This window comes from Alosa pseudoharengus, unplaced genomic scaffold (genome assembly GCF_046254945.1).
Source record: "Alosa pseudoharengus isolate Yale_2024_CS ecotype anadromous, Long Island Sound unplaced genomic scaffold, YU_APseudo_1.1 YU_APseudo_1.1_scf_14, whole genome shotgun sequence".
NCBI classification, from domain to species: Eukaryota; Metazoa; Chordata; class Actinopteri; order Clupeiformes; family Clupeidae; genus Alosa; species Alosa pseudoharengus.
In genome coordinates, this window is record NW_027468609.1 from 34,783,295 (window position 1) to 34,803,168 (window position 19,874).

A 19,874-nucleotide genomic window follows, 5' to 3' on the forward strand; every position below is an offset into this window, starting at 1 on the left:
AAAGCCCTATGGGCCATTGGAGCCATAAAGACATCTACCATTTAACTGCTATAGCTGCCTTATTGGAACAGCAGAGTGTGAACATAACAAAAAGTGTGTGTGTGTGTGTGTATAGAGTATGTGTGTTTGTCTGTCTGTCTGTCTGTCTGTGTTTATGTGCATTTGTGTATGTATCTGTGTGTGTGTGTGTGTGTGTGTGTGTGTGTGTGTGTGTGTGTATGTGTACGTGTGTTTGTCTGTCTGTCTGTCTGTCTGTGTCTATGTGCATTTGTGTATGTATCTGTGTGTGTGTGTGTGTGTGTGTGTGTAAGTGTGTATGCGTGTGAGAATAAGTGTGTGTGCAGAAGAGAGACAACTCCACAGACAGGGGGCCTTCAAAGCCTCTGAGCTGCAGTGTGAGTGAGACACGATGGAGACACAGCTTTTTTTTCTACGGTGCGGAGCGGTGAGTGAATTCCGGCCGATCATAATCTTTACGGTGGCGGCGGTGGCAGGATTAAAGCCATCCATCAGCGCCGCAGACTGTGATGAATATGAGTGAGGCGCCGTGTGATTACAGCCACTGCATCTCTCCATGAGGCCAGATGAGACGCGGGTCCCCCGCTAATGCATGCTGATGGAGCAGACGCATGAACCACAGATGGTTCTTTCAGGGCATCGGAACCGGGGGGAATGTGACTCATCCAAAGTCTAATGCTGCAGGTCCCACAATGAAGAACATCTGTTTAGCACAACCTAAACTAAGCTGTGGGGTCCTGTTGTTGACTTTGCAGTCCGTGATGACTCAGTATCTGTTTTGTTTAAGGTTGTTGATATTTGTGCTGATGATATTGTGTTGTTTAACCCTTAGAACGCAAACACACCCTTTCTTCGCTGTTACATTGCTCCTGAACTGTTCATCGTAGCGAGATTAAACCTTTATTGCGTGACAGAGCAGAAGCGGGGCTTTCCAACGAGACTACACACTTGTCTGTACGATCAAGTATTAAAATAAAAAAAAATCATGAAATTAAATAAAATTGCATCATATTTACAGTCTATGGGCTCTATCTTGCACTCCAGCGCAATTGACTTTGTATACTCACGCTTGTGTCTTTCCTATTTTGCAGTCAGCGCATATTGGAATTTTCCCTCCACAGGTACATGTGCGCCCCTGGGGGCGTTTCAGCGAAAAGAGGGCGCGTGTTCCCGCGCAAACGGTCCCTGTTGATATTTTGCAGTTTCAGAAAACAATTCCGCCACAGACCAGGAACCTCCTGGTCTAAAGTCAGTGGCGCAAATTCAGATGCTATTTTAAGGGTGCATGCATGGCCACAGGCCTGCAGGAATGAATGCTATGCACACCGATTTACAGACACCCTGTGCACAGATGGAAACATTCAAAGCCTTGATAATATTTGTCTGTTTCCCGGTTTTGTTCGTGCATTGGTCAACTAAAAATTTAGTAGCCTATATAGTACATCTACATAGCCTGAATAGCCAGACCCACATTAAAATGTAGGGTCTGGGCACTCACCGTTCGCAGTGCTCAGTCCGAGGGGCGGGATAATCGGTTGTCTTTCAAGTTCCCTCTGCACGCAATAGGACAGCGCTATGAGTCCCATGCGTTTTCCCACCAGCACAACTAGTTAGCTAGTTCAAACTTTTGCCAATTTAAAAAAAGCTTAACTTGTGTCACACTGTTCGCCAACAGCAACATACATCTTCTTTGTTTTCAAGTAGCAGGGAATTCAAGCCAAACCGTTGCAACTCTGCCATCAATCATTATGTTATTATGTTATCTATACACGATTTGATTGGCCTGATAGAAGTTTAATTTTTCGAGCTTACAAGCCAACGGAGAGTTGCTAGACTAGCCCTGTAGCCCATGAGTAATGTAGCTACTACAGACCATCCCATTTTAGATTTGCGTCGGGCGCAACAGTCATCATCCCGCCGGTAAAATAGCATCAGGCCCAAGATCCGCCCACAAAGTGACTTGCGCAAAGTCAATTGCGCTGGAGTGGAAGATGGAGCCCTATACTTCTCTGCTCTGCATTCACCTGCGCACCCATTACTCTCGTTTGAATTACTCGCGAACCCGTAAACACATAGATATGGCAAGCATATCACATGAAAGAGGAGACACAGAACTATAATTTGATGTGCATCCTTCTGGGTTATAAAACAGACAAAGTGACAGCAAAATAATAATTTCATATAGCTGGACTTATCCCACGTTTTTGTCTGTTTTTGTGGCAAAGCATGTCTATAATCCAACGCTATCGTGTGTTTCTCTATGGCAAAGCATGTTTATAATCCGGTTTTGAGATCCTAGCAAATTCCTGCATGACATCCAATTCAAGGCTCACATTGCATCCCAATTTGTTCAACAAAGAAGCACCTTTTTTGCCTTTACTTTGTTCATGGCAATGCAGTAAAAAGTTGAGAATCATTATGAGTGCATACACCATAGGCACACGCAGGCTAACACGCAAACTCGGGTCAAGTCAGGTCAGATCAGTTCGTGTCACAGATATGGAGCGCAGAAAAGTAATTTTTCATCACTAAATAAAAAATGCCATTTATTTCCGTAAATCACACACCACATATTTCTGTGAATTGCTCAGCCCCAGAGTATCCCTCCAACATGGCAATTATATTGCCAGATTCAGGACAGTCTGCCCTACACACACATGAAATGCATAGACAGATAGATAAATAGATAGATAGATACTTTATTGATCCCCTGGGGAAATTCAAGAAGCATGTAGAGCTATGAAATGAAAATGCCCTAAAAACAGCTTAGGGTTCTAAGGGTTAAGCTGGGATTTGTTCATGATTGCCAAAACTGTGTTCTATGCAGAATGGACAATGAAAGGACCCTGAGGATCAATTATCTGAATTGGACATAAAGTGTATGGGACCTTTTAATACCGGTTTTAATACCGACATTCATTGGAGATTGGAGATCAACAAAGGGTAGGATGAAGAAGCCAATAAAAAGGAAGGGCCTGTTCAAAAAAAGGGTCCTCCTCTCCCAAGTTAAAGTTTCCAGAGGGGCACAACTAACCAGGGGGTCGTTTCTAGAAAAGTTAGCAACGACGTTGCTCAACCACCATGGTACGACGCAACCTGCGACCAAACAACGACATTGTTACACCTGTTTCCAGAAAGCATCGTACCTGTGTCGCAATTCGCTACCTCCGACGTTCGAACACTGTAGTTCCAACAACGTTGTTGATGATGCAGCGATAGATATCATTGGTTGAAACAGTGGCAACGTGTAATAGTACCCCACCCCCTAGAAATTCTCTGCCACAGCCTATGTTAAAACCGAGTGATTAATGCTGGCATTGTCATTATCATCTGCAAAAACCTAAACCTATTAATTGCAAGTATATAAAACATTTTACTGAAGCCAACCAATATGTGCCATTATTTGTGTTAAATATCTATGTTGAAAAAAATATATAGCCTGGACGAATATCTGGGTATCGCAAATGTTATCAATTGGCTCGTGGCTTAACGCCTGCGCGTCAGTGCACTACGCGCTCGGCCGGACTTCGCATCCTGTCTCTTCTTTTCATCTCTGAGTAAGAGTAGGCCTACGAGACACAACAATAGGTTTTGACCATACATATTTATGTTACTCTACATCGAGAGACCATAGGTACAAGACATCAGTCAAAAACAATTTAATCTACGTGTCACACTAGTTCACCTGCAGGTAGCGAGAAGCAAGAGGACAATCTCACATCATAAGAAAATCGAACCTACAACGTTGGTATAATAAGCCATCTGCTTTAGCCACTACACCATTTATCACTACTGTTATAAGGGTCTGGGAAGATTATAATACTAAAAGCAAGGCAATACTTGAATTAACATAAATAGCAAGAATGAGCCAAGTAGGGGAGTCAGTGTCTTAATCAAAATTAAGCTACAGGATAGATCAATCATTGAGTCACGAGATAAACATCCACTTCGCAATTTTTGGTTAGGCGGTTGTGATTTTTGGTTAGGCGCTCCGGACACCAACAGGAACTACCAAGGAACGACACAAGTGCGACTGCCTAGGGGCAGTAGTTCAAACGACCAAACTTTGCGTCCTTGTTTGCGATTGAGAGTTCGAACTACCCTTTCTAGAAACATCAAATCCAAGAACGATGGAGCGAACTACTAAGGTTGCGACGCAAGTTAGCAAACGATGCTTTCTAGAAACGACCCCCAGAGTAGTCAGCAGGAGATCAGCACCACGGACAGCGCCCAATTGCTCCCTATCAGCACCACGGACAGCGCCCAACTGCTCCCTATCAGTTCCCCTGTACTGTATGTCAGCTGAGCTCCTCACCTGCACCCTCAAGTGGACAGCCCTGTCAGCACCGCTGCTAACAGCAGCACCGTCTCATTCTCACCTGGTACCTGCTGTTAGCACACCTGTCTGCCATCTGGCTCCCCTGATAACGGCTGCTGTGAGGGCCGACCCACACGCTAGGCAAGATCAGAGAGCTGAGGGTGGAGAGGTCTGTCACATAGACTCAAACACAACTTGCTGATAGAGACACAATGTGTATCTAACGCAATTGCAATGAGTGCTATGGCAAACTGGATGTTTTCTCACATAGCATACAGTATGATGCCAACCCTGTTGGGGCTAATGCTAGCAGCACTAAGCTTCACTATAACAAGGAATAACCATACCTATGGGCCCAGAGGGTTAGCGCTTCCACCTTAATGTTCACTCACATATAGCATAAGAGAGAGAGAGAGAGATTACAAAGAGTGAGAGAGGGAGAAAGAGAGAGATTAAAGTGAGTGAGAGAGGGAGAAAGAGGAAATGGAGACTCCCTTGGTGGCTGCTGCTTGTCTGCTCTCTCTGTAATAACACGATCACTCAAACTGTCAGCCTGCCGGGTGAGGGGCTGGCAGCTGACCAGCCTCTTCACTCACACACACACACACACACACACACACAGGCACTCACACACACCTGCACATATACACACACACTTTCATTCACACCTGCACATACAGACAAAACACAGAGAAAAATTCACCCACTCTCTCTCTCACTCTCATTCTCTATCTCTCTCTCTCTCCCTCTCCCACACACACACACAGAGACATACACACACACACACACACACACACACACACACACACACAAACTCTCTCTCCGTCTCAGGGGCCATTTAAACCACTGAGGAAGAACATTACTGCAGTTCTGGATTTGGAGAATGGACCAAAAATAGACTTGTAGGGATTCCAGTGTGTCATGTATGGATGTTTGTGTGTTTGTATGTGTGTCCGTCTGTGTGTGTGTGTGTCTGTCTGTGTGTGTGTGAATGTAAACACATTTCTGGCACATTCCATGCACCTGTGTGGATCAGCCAGCCAACAGTGAGGGCAGCAGTGATCAAAAGAAGCAGGTAATCCTCTAAAGCACCACTCCACTTCCTGCCAAAACTCCCCAAACTCAGCAGCCACACAGCCCCCCCCCCCCCCCCCCAACACACAGCCCACCTCTCTCTCCACTGCCCTGTCCCGCCTGTGCGGCTCCCCGGCCCGACATGACTAATCTGGCCTGCTGTGGTCTGAAGAGAGCCACAGTTCCACCCCATGCCTCAAACGTCTCCTGGCCCCTGCATTAAGACCGTATATTTACCCAAAGACGCAGCAGCCAATTGGGAGGTAATGTGGTGTGAAAGTGGTTCGAGGAAGGCTCCGCCATACGCCACCGCAAGGAAATTCTTCTCTCTCTGGCGCGGGCTAAGCGCAAGCGCACAGCCAAAGCGTATCGCATGACACGAGCAAAGAATTCACGCTCCCCAAACAAAGCATTCCTCAGCAGCCTCCTCAGAACTATGAGGAGGGCTTTGTGCAGATTCAGATGCTGTTCCTCTGTGCCTTTACCTCTTGATCTGAATCTCCCATTGGTCTCTCAGCACAACCTCATGGACTTGGTGTCAATACTATTGACACGGGTATTTTTTCTCTTTCCTCCTCTACTTCCTTTATCTTGCTTTCCCACTCCCCTGTTGTATCTACTATGTGTTCTCTCTCTCTTTCTTTTTCTTTCTCTATCTCTCTCTCTTGTTCCCTCCTCCCCCTCTTGCCTCCTCTCTGTGTCAGTCAGTAACTACATGGCTGGATCGATATCAGCAATTCGAGCGCTGTGCCACAGCTGTGAGTGGAACCACGTCAAGAGCGGGTGGGTGGCAGCCTAAATAGGTGCTGATGACAGAAGAATGTGTGTGTGTGTGTGTGGTATCTGTGTGTGCATGTGTGTGCGTGTGCGTGTGTGTATGTTTGTGTGTGTGTGTGTGTGTGTGTGTGTGTGTGTGTGTGTGTGTGTGTGTGTGTGTGTGTGTGTGTGTGTGTGTGTGTGTGTGCATGCTTGTGGTGTTTGTGTGTGGGGTATGTGTTGGTGTATGTATGTGGTAGAGATGAGTGCACTGATAGTAGTGTTTTGTGAGACAAAGATTGCATAAGATCAATTCACCAGTGTCTATTTACAACACCTAGCACAACGACAAGCACATAGTCATACAAACACACACACACACGCACACACACACACACACACACACACAAGCACACACTCACAGTTGCACACGTACGCACACACACACACACACACACAAACACACACACACACACACACACCCACATGCATACACTCACACACACACACACACACACAAGCACACACTCACATTTACACATACACACACACACACACACACACACACACACACAAATCAATAATGTCGTGCTGACTGATTTAAGAGTGCTATGGGCTGAGGGACACAGACCCTATCAAACAATGAAAGAGAGAGAGAGAGAGAGAGAGAGAGAGAGAGAGAGAGAGAGAGTGAGAGAGAGGGAGTGAGAAGAGAGCGAGTCCAAAGGCACTGAGACCTTTGGGAGGTTTTATGTGTGTTGCTGCACGGCTGTGGGACACAGAGAGAGAGAGCGCGGAGCCGAGAGAGCCGTCATGCCAAGCCGTAAACGGAAGCCAGTGACTCCAGTGAAAGAGAAGAGTCCTGGTGGCCCAGGTGGTGCAGGCAGGCAGATGAAAGCAGGGCGAGAGAGTGGGAGTGCAGGAGAGAGATCAGCAGACACCGGGAGAGAAGGAGGAAGAATGCGCGGAAAGAGGAGAGGAGGGGTGGAGAGAAGGATGAAGGAAGGGTGAGGAGGAGGAGGAGAAGGAGAGGAGGTGAGGAAGGAGAGGCAGCCCATACAGTACCTTCAGTCCCCCAAACTCAGCGGCAGATCCCCGGTCCACTCCGGTGATGTAGATGCCGAGAGCGTACTCGGCCCCTCCACGGATCATCAGCCCCAAAGAGCGGCCATCGTCCAGAATCAGGTTCACCTGAGTGTGACACGTACACACACACACACACACACACACACACACACACACACACACACACAAAAGGCCAAACTGAAAACAGCCCTGAGTAGGAGTCCCACTGCTAGAGGGCCTTTTCCCTTCACTGCATGACTGGCAAAAGCAATTATGGCCTGTTGCCACTAGTGTGTCTCCACAAAAAACACCGGCGCACCAGTGCCTCCATTAGATCAGCACAACTCCCTGTGGGTCGGCTCATTTTACAGCTGTTTGGGTCCAACGAGACACGTTCTGTTCTGCTCCACAGCACAGCTGTGAAACTATCACTTTTATCTCTTTCGTACTAAACCCTGGTGGACCACAAATGACACTCCCCCTCTGAGAATCGCACATATTAACTTAGTGACACACACACACACACACACACACACACACATATTTATGACTGTGCCATGGCCCACACATACACTCAAACCTGAGAAATGGGCACTTGTCATCTTGTTGCATAAGTGGCATTTTTAATGGCAAGCTGCTTGAGAACAATGTTAGCAATTCATTCCAAAAATAATAAACAAATAAAAGTGAAACAAATAAGTGCCTCAGAGAGCCATGGAGCTTCGCTTCATAACACCACTGCAGCAGACGCCACTTTAAAGCCTATTGTCTGAGACAGAGAGAGTTCCTGAATGAGTAAAAACAGCTGGAGAAGCGCTTTTAATGCTTTAGAGTCTTAAATGGTGTCTTTCCTGGCGAGAGCCAATGTAGCAAGAAATGTCAAGTTGCCAAATTATGGTGATGAAGCCCCTCTCTCACAGATATCAGTGCACAGGACCCTCTTGAGAAATGACCTTGTGCACTCTCAGGCAGTAGATGTTAATGAATGTTTCCTAATTCCATACAGAAGCAAATAAATTGCCTGTTTGACAAGAGAGAATTCAGATTTTGCACTTCTCAGGTATATATAGATCAGGGGTGGGCAACTAATTTCCCCAAGGGGCCACATGACAAACTGGGACTGTTGACGAGGGCCGGACCCAAAATACCGAACTCAAGTCTGAACTCAATTCTGTCCAATTCTATTCTGTTATTGTATAACATTAATTAAATCATATGGTTTTGTTTACTACTACTCGTAAGAACAGATGAAAATGTGAGGGAGACAAAGGAAAAACAGCAATAGGCTATTTAATCTATGTCCAGTATTTAATCCTCATTCTCGAAAATGATTTTTTGACATGACATTTTTTTTTCAGTTTTCAAAGACTGATATAAAAAAGTACTACAATATCTATATAATTAGGCTAGGCCATGAAAATGTGAAGGAGTCAGTACAACCATAGGCCTGTGCCACCATTTCATCAACATTCAGCAATATTTCATCATTAAATCATTACCATCATTAAATTAACTCTATGCAGAATTAGACTATGAAAATGTGGAGCAGACAATAGTAGGCTGTCATTAGTTAATCAACATGCACAAAGAAAACTATTTTAAAAATGTAGGCTATGTTTTTGCTTTAACTTTATGCACAAAACTGTGATTGGTCAACTCGCCCTGTGTGTTGAGCCGGCTGCTTCAAGCAACCTGTGGGTAGTAGCATCATACTAGTTCGCTAACATAAGCTTTGCAAATAAACTCTGCCAGTAACGTTTTGAAATTAACACTTCGTATCGCCAACAAACAGCAGGAGTTCGTTCTGACAACCTTTGCGGTGGTGAGCGACGCAGACATAAGACACACAAAACTTTGAAAGGTTTACGCCGACTTAAAGGCAACTGCATTGTGTCGACGCAGAAGCATAAATTCTATTCACCAGCACAATTCAGTGAGGGTGTTTAGGCCTACATCGTATGCATCCACGCACAAATGTATGGGCGTACAAATAGCAGTCGCTTTCAAAATAAAAGCAACGATATTGATTTGCGTGCATTATCTCTATGCTAGTCTCTTGACTATTTGTTCTTTCACGGACCTTACGCGGGCCTGTCAGGGAAAGCCCACGGGCCGGATGTGGCCCGCGGGCCGTATGTTGCCCATGTATGATATAGATGGTGCTACTATGTTCAAGGTCATAGATTTGATTGTCTTTTGATTTACTCTAAAAGTCTTTCCTAATCATTTGTCCTCACTAAATGTACGTACGTCATGGTCAAACCACAAGGTCACCTTGTTATCAGCCAATCTGAGAAATTTGTAGCTGGCACCTGACCGAACTGAAAATGACTCAAAATATAAAAATAAATCACAGTCAGTCAGTGAAAACTAAAAGGCATATAGGCCATCAGAATTAACTGATGAAACAAGGCAAGGGCCTGGCTGTCTGTCAGCAGCTCAGTGAACCACATAGGCAAACTTAACACACATTCCTGCAAAAAAAAGAAAAAAAATCAATGCTGCCCTCTGCCACAGTCTGTCACATCCACTCTGCCACAAGCACACACACACACACACACACTCACGCACAAACTAACAGACGCAAGGATGAAAAACAACATTGATCAAACACCATCAGCACAATTGTCGAACTGGCTAACAGCCTCTAATGCTACACGAAAAGGTTAGCGTTAGCCATCCCTGAAAGGTCATCGAGGTAGTAAGGGGTGAGGCACTAGGGCAGCTTTTGTGCACTGTGCCCCCTACATAATGCCAGCCATTAATAAAAATGTCCCCCCTTCACATAAAGTGGACACGAATCTGGATTTCTTGGGCATATGGGAATGGTTGTGTGAGTGGGCACTAAAAGGGCATGAATAGATTTCAAGGATTATGGGTCGTGCAATAGTTACCTGCTGCCTCACCCGACGTGTGGAATTTGTCAGAATTACCTTACAAATTGCTTTTTTGTCCCACTGATCTGCAACAGCCCACTTGGTCCAGTAAATCAGACCAGAGCTTGCGGACATTTGTGCTGCGCTAGGCAATACTGCCAGCCTCCGTCCTGCTAGTGGATCGGAGGGCTAATGCATTATGCCCTGCTGGGGTGGACGCTAGCGCTCTCTGGGCAGTCACAGTGGTAGAGGTGAATCTGGAGCACAGAGCCACACTTAAAAAGCAGGGTCAGATTAATGACCGCAACGGGCAGCTAAACACACCCGCTTCATTGCTCAGCAAGATAACGCAGGAGAGAGAGAATGCATGAAGAGAAGATGAGAGAAGAGAAGAGAAGAGAAGAAAAGATGACAAGAAAAGTGAAGGATAATAGAGGTTAGAAAAATAACAGAAAGGGCGGAACTAATGAGGCACATAGATGATAGAAAAGAAAAGATATAATGAAAAGTGGAAGAAAAAGTCATCCAAAAATAAATAGTATCACAAAAACAGAAGAATGAGGTCTAACAGTTGGCTCCTGAACACTGCAAGTCCAGGAACAGAGAGGGTCAATGACTAAGCCCAGACAGATGAGCCAAGAAGTGGGCAGGCCAGCATTCCCTGCCCACCCGCTGGGCAAAACTACATAAGGGTTATGGTAGAGACACACCCTACATTCATCAACCACCCTCTTTCTTTCTCTCTCTTTCTCTCTCTCTCTCTCTCTCTTTCTATCTTTCCACTGTCTGTGTTGGCAAAGCAGGCCCATTAGAGTGATGCACAGCCTGCTATGAAGGAGAGGCGAGTGGGGTAGCATTTCATTTCAGTGGGAGGTGTTATTAACACTTAAACGCACCCAGTCCCAAAAGCTTTAATATCTAATGACTTGATTTGAATGGAAAATATATGCAACTTTCCCCCTGCACAATTAGTAGTCACACACCCCTCTCTGCTTCCTCCGTATAACTACAACACCGTGACAGTGTGGAACAGTGTTGCTTTATACTTGCTTCATGTCCGACTAAAAAAAAAGACAACACAATGTAAAACCAATGCAGTTTCGAGAGAAACCAACAAAATACAAAACAAAACATTTCTGGCAGCTGGGATTTAGAGGCTATCCTCGGGCATTAGTGAGCCTTAGCCCGTGAGGGATTCTTTGAGTGCGCACCGAGGGAATAGGGGCTAAGCGGATGGCAATTGTAGATTATCAGACTTCAAACGTGATATCGGCCTTTTTGACAGCAGGCAACAAATGGACAGGGGAGAGGGGAGGGGGGGGGCGGTCCAGGGAGGCTGCGGGGGCCCTGATGCTGGAGATTAGAGGCTGCTGGTGATGGGGCCTCTAGAGGGGAGAGGCACATCAAAGGACAGCCTGGAGAAAGCTCCGAGGGGGGTGGGGGAGGCGCCGCAGGTTATCATGGCCAGTACAGCAATCACCACCACTCGAAAGAATACAGTGAAAAAAACACCTCTGAACATGTAGAATATGACAGCCATCCATATTTGTTGGAGGAGGGAGATGTAGATCCACCTTAAAGGGCATGTATTAAGGTGGATTAACTTGTATTAACGCTTGTCAAACTGCATATAGGATGGCTTATGAGATTAGCTCACCTGTCATTACATGTTCAACCGTATACTTGTTACAACCCAAACAATGTTCGCTTCTTCTTGTAATACAAAATATGTTAGGCATTGCACAGAAAAGAGGGAGGTTACATTGGCAAACACTATCTTGAAAACTCTTGCAATCTGATGGTTCACACCTGGTTATTAAGACCAGCATTACTACACTAAGGAGAGGATGAGGTGATAATGACAACATTCTCAGTTTGGGGTGTAATTATCTCTTGAAGCTTGTCTTTAACCACAATGACAGGAGAGTGTGCAGCATTAAAATGCAGGTGAAGAGACTCAAGGTGGACACATACTCTGTCTCTCTCTCTCTCTCTCTCTCACACACACACATACACACACACATACACACGTATACACACAAACATATACACACACCTTCTTCTCGTCACCCTCCTGCAGCAGCTGCATGTGGCTGCGTCTCTGGCTGTCGCCGCGGCGCAGGGTGGCACTGCTATGCTCCGTCAAGTCCGGAGGGGGCGACACACTTCGGCCCTGAGGGTCCACCCACGTGTACACATGATTGGTCACGTAGCCACCAGGGATCCGCCCCACCGAGCGCACCGACATACACAGTTTTTTACTTCCCTTTAGAACCTGCGAGAGCAAAGACAGAAAGAGACAGATAGACAGACAGAGAGACAGACAGACAGACAGACAGACAGAAAGAGAGACAGACAAACAGACAGAGAGACAGACAGACAGATAGTTGGTTTGAAGAAAGAGAATAATTCATCAATATTTCTCTCAGAAGATCTCTGAATAAACAATCTATACACACAAGCAGATACATCTGTGTTATGCATTTCAAGATCCATCAAAGAGAAAGGAATATAGAACAAACATGGGCTTGTTACAAAGGACATATTTGCCCCATGCCTCACTGCATGTAATGTAGGACAGGATGTGAGATGGTTCTCAAGTAGCGTACATTTTAGAAGGAAATGAGAGTCTGATGTTCAATCTGATATCTGATAGTTATCTCTTACTATCTAAGAAGGGACGGCCTGTTATAAAACAATATAAGTATTTGATACAAACACTGACACTTCATAAACAAAATATAAACACACTAAAATAGACATGCAACTATCAACACAAATATACATTGTTAAACATGCACATCTATCTTTCTCTCTCTCTCTCACACAAACACACACACACACCCACACACACATACACAGAGAGAGAGAGAGAGAGAGAGAGAGAGTGTGTGTGTGTTTCCGTGTGCTCAGATGGGTTTCTGTGATTCTGCTATGGGCCATTGACTCCCGATAAGCTGTGCTGATAGGCTGACTGCATCAGCTGCATGTGGTCTCCCCTCAGCATGATACAACAGCCACATCTGAGCATAAAACATCAAGGGACCATATGCGCAACTCTACCTACATACCCTTCACACAGTCACAAACAGACACATTCAAACACACCGACATTAGAATTCCATTATATTCAAGACACACTCATAAATATTCACTCTGGATTCTCTGAAGTTCTATTCAACTCTCCCCCAACAGACACAAACATCACCTCCACTGGCTGTGCTTTCTGCCAAACTCAGACAAACGCAGAGTGCCCTTCCCAGTGTTATGTCGGGTTAGCGCTCTTCCAAACAGCAGCTTCCCATCACGGTTTGATCAAACTCAGCAGCACTGGGTCAGGGTGAGAGAGAGCACAGCGCTAACCTGACAAGACCCAGGACAGTGGCCGTGCAGGCAGGGTAGCGGCGCACACTCACTGCCTGAGGGAGCCCAGAGTGCAGTTCACAGGTCCTACTGCGGTGGAGGCGAGCCATCACACAGAGCTCTGGAGCTGCATCCACGGCGAGGTGATAAATTGGCCAGGTCCTCTCTGGAAGAGGTGGGAATGTTTTGGGGCGAGTCATGGGGAGTGAATTTAGAGGCCGGTCGAGAGCACTCCTCCCTCATCGTTCACCCTCTCTCCTCTCCTCCTCCCCTTCCTCCCCTCTCCTCTCGCCCCCCTTTCTGCAATCTGAGCTGATTTATGAGATCCGACGTTCATTTTCTCGGAAGCGCTCGCCTGAGAAATCTACCTTTACGTTGTACGGAAACCAAATGAGAGGGGCTGGGGGCTTTTTTCCCCCCGCTGTTTGCAGTGTGGTGGGGAGGGGGATGCTGGGTAAATACACATCGGTAAATAACTCTCGCGGAGACTGCAATGATCCTGACATGCTGTCTCCACCTGCCACTGCTGACTATGATATTACCCAGCGGAGGGAGGTTGTCGGAACAGATAGGAAATGACACAAGGCAAATGAAAGAGCAGAGCGAGGAGATGCAACTAGCTAAATAATAACAACAACAACAGCAACAGCAAATAACAACAATAGCATTTAAAAAAGACACGGTCATTGCATGGAGACATGGTAGAGAGTCCATGAAAGTCCATTTACTCTGATAAATAAGCATCCAACATGTCTGCCCTCAGTTGACCAAAACACAGTGTACAGTACATTTAGAGTGCTCTGGCCCTTTAGTGAAATTCCTCGCCCATCATACTGTATATCCTCCGAAATTTGGATGTGGGCCTATTGTATAATCAGCAGGGTTTTATTTTTATAACAGGACACAGTGAGTATCTTTTCTGAATGTGAGCAAATGAGATGCAAGCCCAAACTAATGGGTAGAGGATCTGGCACCATGAGTGGGCCGGTGCTGGGGTGGTATTGGCCTTTCCTCAGCACCACACAGGGAGAGCGGATGGAAGTGGCTTCCTGTTAGTGTCTCTCTACAGGCAGCGGCGCTTGCCTGCTGCACGCGGCAAAACACTCAGCGCTAATTGTTTCTGGTAATCTGCAGAGCTTGGCAGGTCAGTTTCCCAAGTGTGCACCTGCACACACATACAGACACACACACACATGCGCGTGCACACACACACACACACAGGATCTACTGTGCATTTGCAATAAAGCATCTCTGTGAGATGATACTCTCATCGCCACACACACATACACACACACACACACACACATCCACACCCCTCTCTCACTCACACACACACATACACACACACACGTGCGTGCGCATACACACACACACACACACACACACACACACACACACACACACACACACACACACACAATCGCTGGGGAGGGGTGCCAAGCTCTAACAGGCATACACAAACATAAACACACAGAGCAACAGCAGCACCGCCCGCTACTATTAGCATAACAAAGAGGGGCCAATTAGAAGATCATAAGAAGTAATTAGGTCTGGTTAGCAGTGGCGTGTGTTCAGAATCAGATTATTCTGTTACGCTGGGCGAAGAGAGAAGGAGGCATGTGTGTGTGTGTGTATGTGTGTGTGTGTGTGTGTGTGTGTGTATGTGTGTGTGTGTATGTATGTGTGTGTGTGTGTGTGTGTGTGTATGTGTGTGTGTGTGTGAGAGAGAGTGTATGTGTGTGTGTGTATGTGTGTGTGTGTGTGTGTGCAATGAGCGTGTGAGTGAATCATTAAACCTGAATGAAGAGGCATGTTGTATTAGTGTGCTAAATTGCTCTGTACAGCATAGAGAATCGCCGATGACAGTGCTGTTGTGTGCACTTGTGTGTGTGTGTGTGTGTGTGTGTGTGTGTGTGTGTGTGTGTGTGTGTGTGTGTGTGTGTGTGTGTGTGTGTGTGTGAGTGCATATGTGTTGAGGCACTGGCCTAGTATACAGAAATCGATTCTGCTCCACTGCCTTCATCACCCACTAATCAATCAGACCTGCACTGTGTGTGGGGTGGGCAGGGGTGGGGGGGGACCACAGAGCAGTGTGCCTGCATGTGCATGTGTCCAGCATGCTAAAGACTGTTGATGTGCATGTTGGTGTTTGTATTTGTGTGTTATGCAATCCTTTTGACCTCGACCTGAATCCATATGTGTGTGTGTGTGTGTATGTGTGTGTATTGTCTTTTGCTTTGATGATTCCTTTCCTAATCTATTAATCCTGTCTCATAAATGGTAACCTGCTGTGTGCTTACCTCTAAGTGCATGTGTAACTGTGTTGTGTTGTGTTGCATTGTGCTACGTTGTGAGTTGTGAGTGCACGTGTGCCGAGTGACACAGTCTTGGCCTGAGCGGGTGTCAGTGCTCTAGGGCGGTGGGTGGTGTTGGGGGGGGGGGGGTTGTTGAGCGATGGCCTTTGGGTGGTGCATTAATGAAGCTTTGACAGCAGCTTTTAAACACCTAATGGACTGTGGCCATTAGCCAGGTCTGCATTGCTACACAAATATCAACATCAAACTCACGCCTAATGATGTACAGCATTTGTTTCTTCTCACTCTCTTAGCCCCCCTCCCCACTCTCTATTTTTCACTAAGTAGATGTCCATCTCTTTGATGGTAGTGTCTAGACACAATATCTACAATAATCAAATAACACATCACAGTGATTTACAAATTGGGATAAAAGGAAAAGGCATGGAAAAATGGGCAAAAAAGGCACATCAAAGGGCAAAATGGAGTGGCAATCTGTACTTAATGTGATTCTGAGTACACTTAAAATCTTGTTTCCAGTAACTCAACTAATAAATTACTTTTAGTACACAACGTACTGTAAATCTAAAAAATGTAAATGTAAATCAGTTTTTCAGTTTACTTGCGTATACAAGGAATTTGGTCTCCGCATTTATCCCATCCGTGAATTAGTGAACACACAGTGAACACACAGTGAGGTGAAGCACACACTAACCCGAAGCAGTGAGCTGCCTTGCTGCAGGGAGGGGTTAGATGCCTTGCTCAAGGGCACTTCAGCCGTTCCTACTGGTCAGGGATCGAACCGGCAACCCTCCGGTTACAAGTCCGAAGCCCTAACCAGTAGGCCACCACTGCCCACAACAAATAAGTCATATTCAGCTCAGAGAAATGTCAATATTATGATGATGACAAATGTCCTCATTACTGCCAATACTAAAGGTGGCATCAGCGATCCTGTCAATATTAAAGGTAGCGTCAGTGATGCTCACTTTTTGTCACAAAATCCTCACAATACGCTAGCTCTCCATTCTGTGAGTACACAGTAAAAAACATCCGGTCTTTGTACACAACTCTGCCTCCTTGAACTGGAAACAAACACAGTGGAGCAAGCCTGTCCCCCAAACAGAACAAAACTATCCAGTCAATCACCCTATGGGGAACGAACATTTAGGGAAATGTTTGGGGAGGGGATTGGTGAGTTTGCTCTCTGGTGTTTTCTTGGTGTTTTGTTCAAATGTGAATGGACGTGACATCAACCAGCATCGGTACTAAGCTAACGTGACATTAGGCAATGTTCCTCCCAGGCAACTTGTGCACCTGCCATGACCATGGCTTTGAACTTGACATTGCATGTCTGGAATCAAACGTCACCTGAAAAGCTGGACTACTTGAAGGTTATGTCAAAGCTACTTCAAACTTGAAGTGCTATTTACAGTGATGGAACACAGTGACCTTAGTGAAAAAGCACAAACTCTTGTGGCTCAGAGAAAAAAAATACACACTGTTTGTGTGTTTGTGTGTGTGTGTGTGTGTGTGTGTGTGTGTGTGTGTGTGTGTGTGTGTGTGCATGGGTGTGTGTGCGTGTGTGTGTGTGTGTGTGTGTGTGTGTGTGTGTGTGTGGGTGTGTGTGTGTGTGTGTGTGTGTGTGTGTGCGTGTGCGTGGGTGTGTGTGTGTGTACTGTATGTCGGTACGACCTGCTCTCCTCACCTGCCGCTCTGCCTCCAGCGGCTCTCAAAGGGGAAACACTGACGCAGGATTGGGACTTAGCCGTCTATATTTAAACCTCATTCACCCTTCCTCACCATAGGGCTTAACCCGATCACATAACAACGCTCCAGCTTTAAGAGGTGTTGTACGGACAAATCCCATTCCACATGTCACAAATATCCACCTCCACAACAACTTCACCTAGTAGTATGAGTGTGTGTATGTGTAAGTGTGTGTGTTGTGTGCATGTTGGTGTTTGTATTTGTGTGTAATTGTGTGCAGTCTGACTGCCTGGACCTGGAACCCATACTGTATGTGTGTGTGTGTGTGTGTGTGTGTGTGTGTCTGTGTATGTGTGTGTGTGTGTGAGTGTGTGTGTGTGTGAGTGTGTGTGTGTGTGTGTGTATCTGCACCAAACTTTGCCCCCGGCAAGGTACGACTGACCCGTGGGTAGAGGCGTTAGGGGAGCGACAGGGAGACATCGGCATCAGAATGAGCATGCATTAAGTCGGCGTGCCTTGATAAATCCCTCTGGCTTACCCTACGCTTGAGTGCCCTGGTGTAAACAAAACATTGGGCATGATGTTAACGGCTAAGCATTGGCCTCCAGTGCTTACTGCTCACTGAGGATGTTATAGGGGAATGCCTGAGCAGACTAATCAGGAATAAACAAATTCATTAATTACTAATGGCAGCTTACAGCAGATGTAAATGACACTACTGTAGCAGTTCTTATAAACTTCTGCCACACTTAGGTGAAGTCCAAGCCCTACCTTCAATGTGCAATGGTAGGCACTGATGTTCATTTGGAACTGTCCTGGCTAGTTAATATACCGTATGATGCTGGTGTTGACTGTTTCAGTCACACATTACAGATACCAAGACATGCCCGAAGGTTATGATAGTGATCAGAACGTAAAGCCAGCTACAATTAGGCTATTAACAAAAACATCACACAGAGCCTTGTGCTTTCATATTAAATCTCAGTTTAGTTTTGATGGGTTGTTCACCACAAGAGCCACCCACTCTACTTTGAATAGAGCTTTAGACAACTGCAGCACCTGTAACTGCAGTCCAATTTCCACAAAATGTTGTAGACATACTATATGTGAGATGGCTGTGCTGGGACTGATGACAAACAGCAGCTTTAAGAAAATATTTTTGGACGCATCTCATAAAACTAAATACACACCACACTCTCTCTATCTAATCTGGAAAAAGAATGTCTGTGAACAAACACACCAAAGAGGATTCCTGACATTTTCATGACACCCCATGGAGTCCATGACTCGCCATATCAGCCAAACCAGCTGTCTGTCCCATGTTTCAGAAAGGCTCAAAGCACATAGTTACCCCACCATGAGGGAAGCAATAGGTCTCCTGCATCTTGCTGATAACTCCTCATTAAAATGGAAAACCAAGAATTTCCTTTCCTGGTTTTTTGGAAAACAATTAGAGTTCCATTTGCCTGCACACATGCGTTCCATGGCCACGTTTCCACCAGCTCCTCGAAATCAATTAAGGCCTGACATGGGTGCAGTGCGTCACGCTTAAATTTTCTCCCCCACAGTGGTCATTGCAAAGGCGCCTGAAACGGACGTGCGATTTTCCACTATTTATCTGTGGTATGTTTATGACCATTTCACAGTGGAGGACCAATTAATGGGCACTCTATTCTGCTATGTGGAACATTCTAGATGGAGACTTATTGCAGCCATATTGCAATTGGCTAGAATATGTTTAACATGATCAGCTGCACTGCATTTCATCACAGCTTAGTATAGACTCTCCCGTTTCTAAATATACTGTACATATATTCCAGCTCTGCACTGGGGTCTCTTGTGAGAGAAATCTGACAGGATATTTTTTTCCCCCACCACACTTTTCACGTTTCGATCTAAAGTGAAGATGAAACTCTTTGTGCACAAATCCAGCTTCTGAGACTTGTGTGTGTGTGGAGGTGGTTAGATAAGTACTAGAGAAAGAAGGAAGGAAAAAAAACTTCCCTGGGAATCCGCCCCTTGATCATTTTATGATCTATTAGGAGCTTAGAAAGAAGATCACAGAGAGGGGAAAGTGAGACGAGAATGAGCAAGAGATCCACAAATATGCACGAAGAAACGCTAAGAATAAAACATCCTTCCTCTCTGAAGGATTTGGTCTGAAGTGCTCAAATTCAGGAAATTAACATTTTAGGTACTATTTAAAACAATTAACAGCAATTCATTATGAGGTACATTCATTTGCATAATAGGCAGCTATGGGATTTTGCTAATTTGATAGCAACTATAATAGGAAATCCAACCTTCACCAAAAAAGAAACAAGACCATAGAGAGCACATGAATGCACAAGAACAAGAATGCGCATTTTTGGCAAGCCATTACAACCCATTGTATTTGGT

At 45.6% G+C, this 19,874-nt stretch overlaps 1 protein-coding gene across 1 annotated transcript in view; it reads right to left on the minus strand.

Moving 5' to 3' along the window:
- Positions 1-19,874, minus strand: part of whrna (whirlin a) — a 105,296-nt gene that overhangs the window by 45,908 nt on the left and 39,514 nt on the right. Inside the window, exons 2-3 of the mRNA XM_076283364.1 lie at positions 12,164-12,382; positions 7,232-7,357 (exon numbers count right to left, since the gene is read on the minus strand). Coding sequence (XP_076139479.1) covers positions 7,232-7,357; positions 12,164-12,382 — 345 coding nt within the window. The remainder of the gene's footprint in view (positions 1-7,231; positions 7,358-12,163; positions 12,383-19,874) is intronic.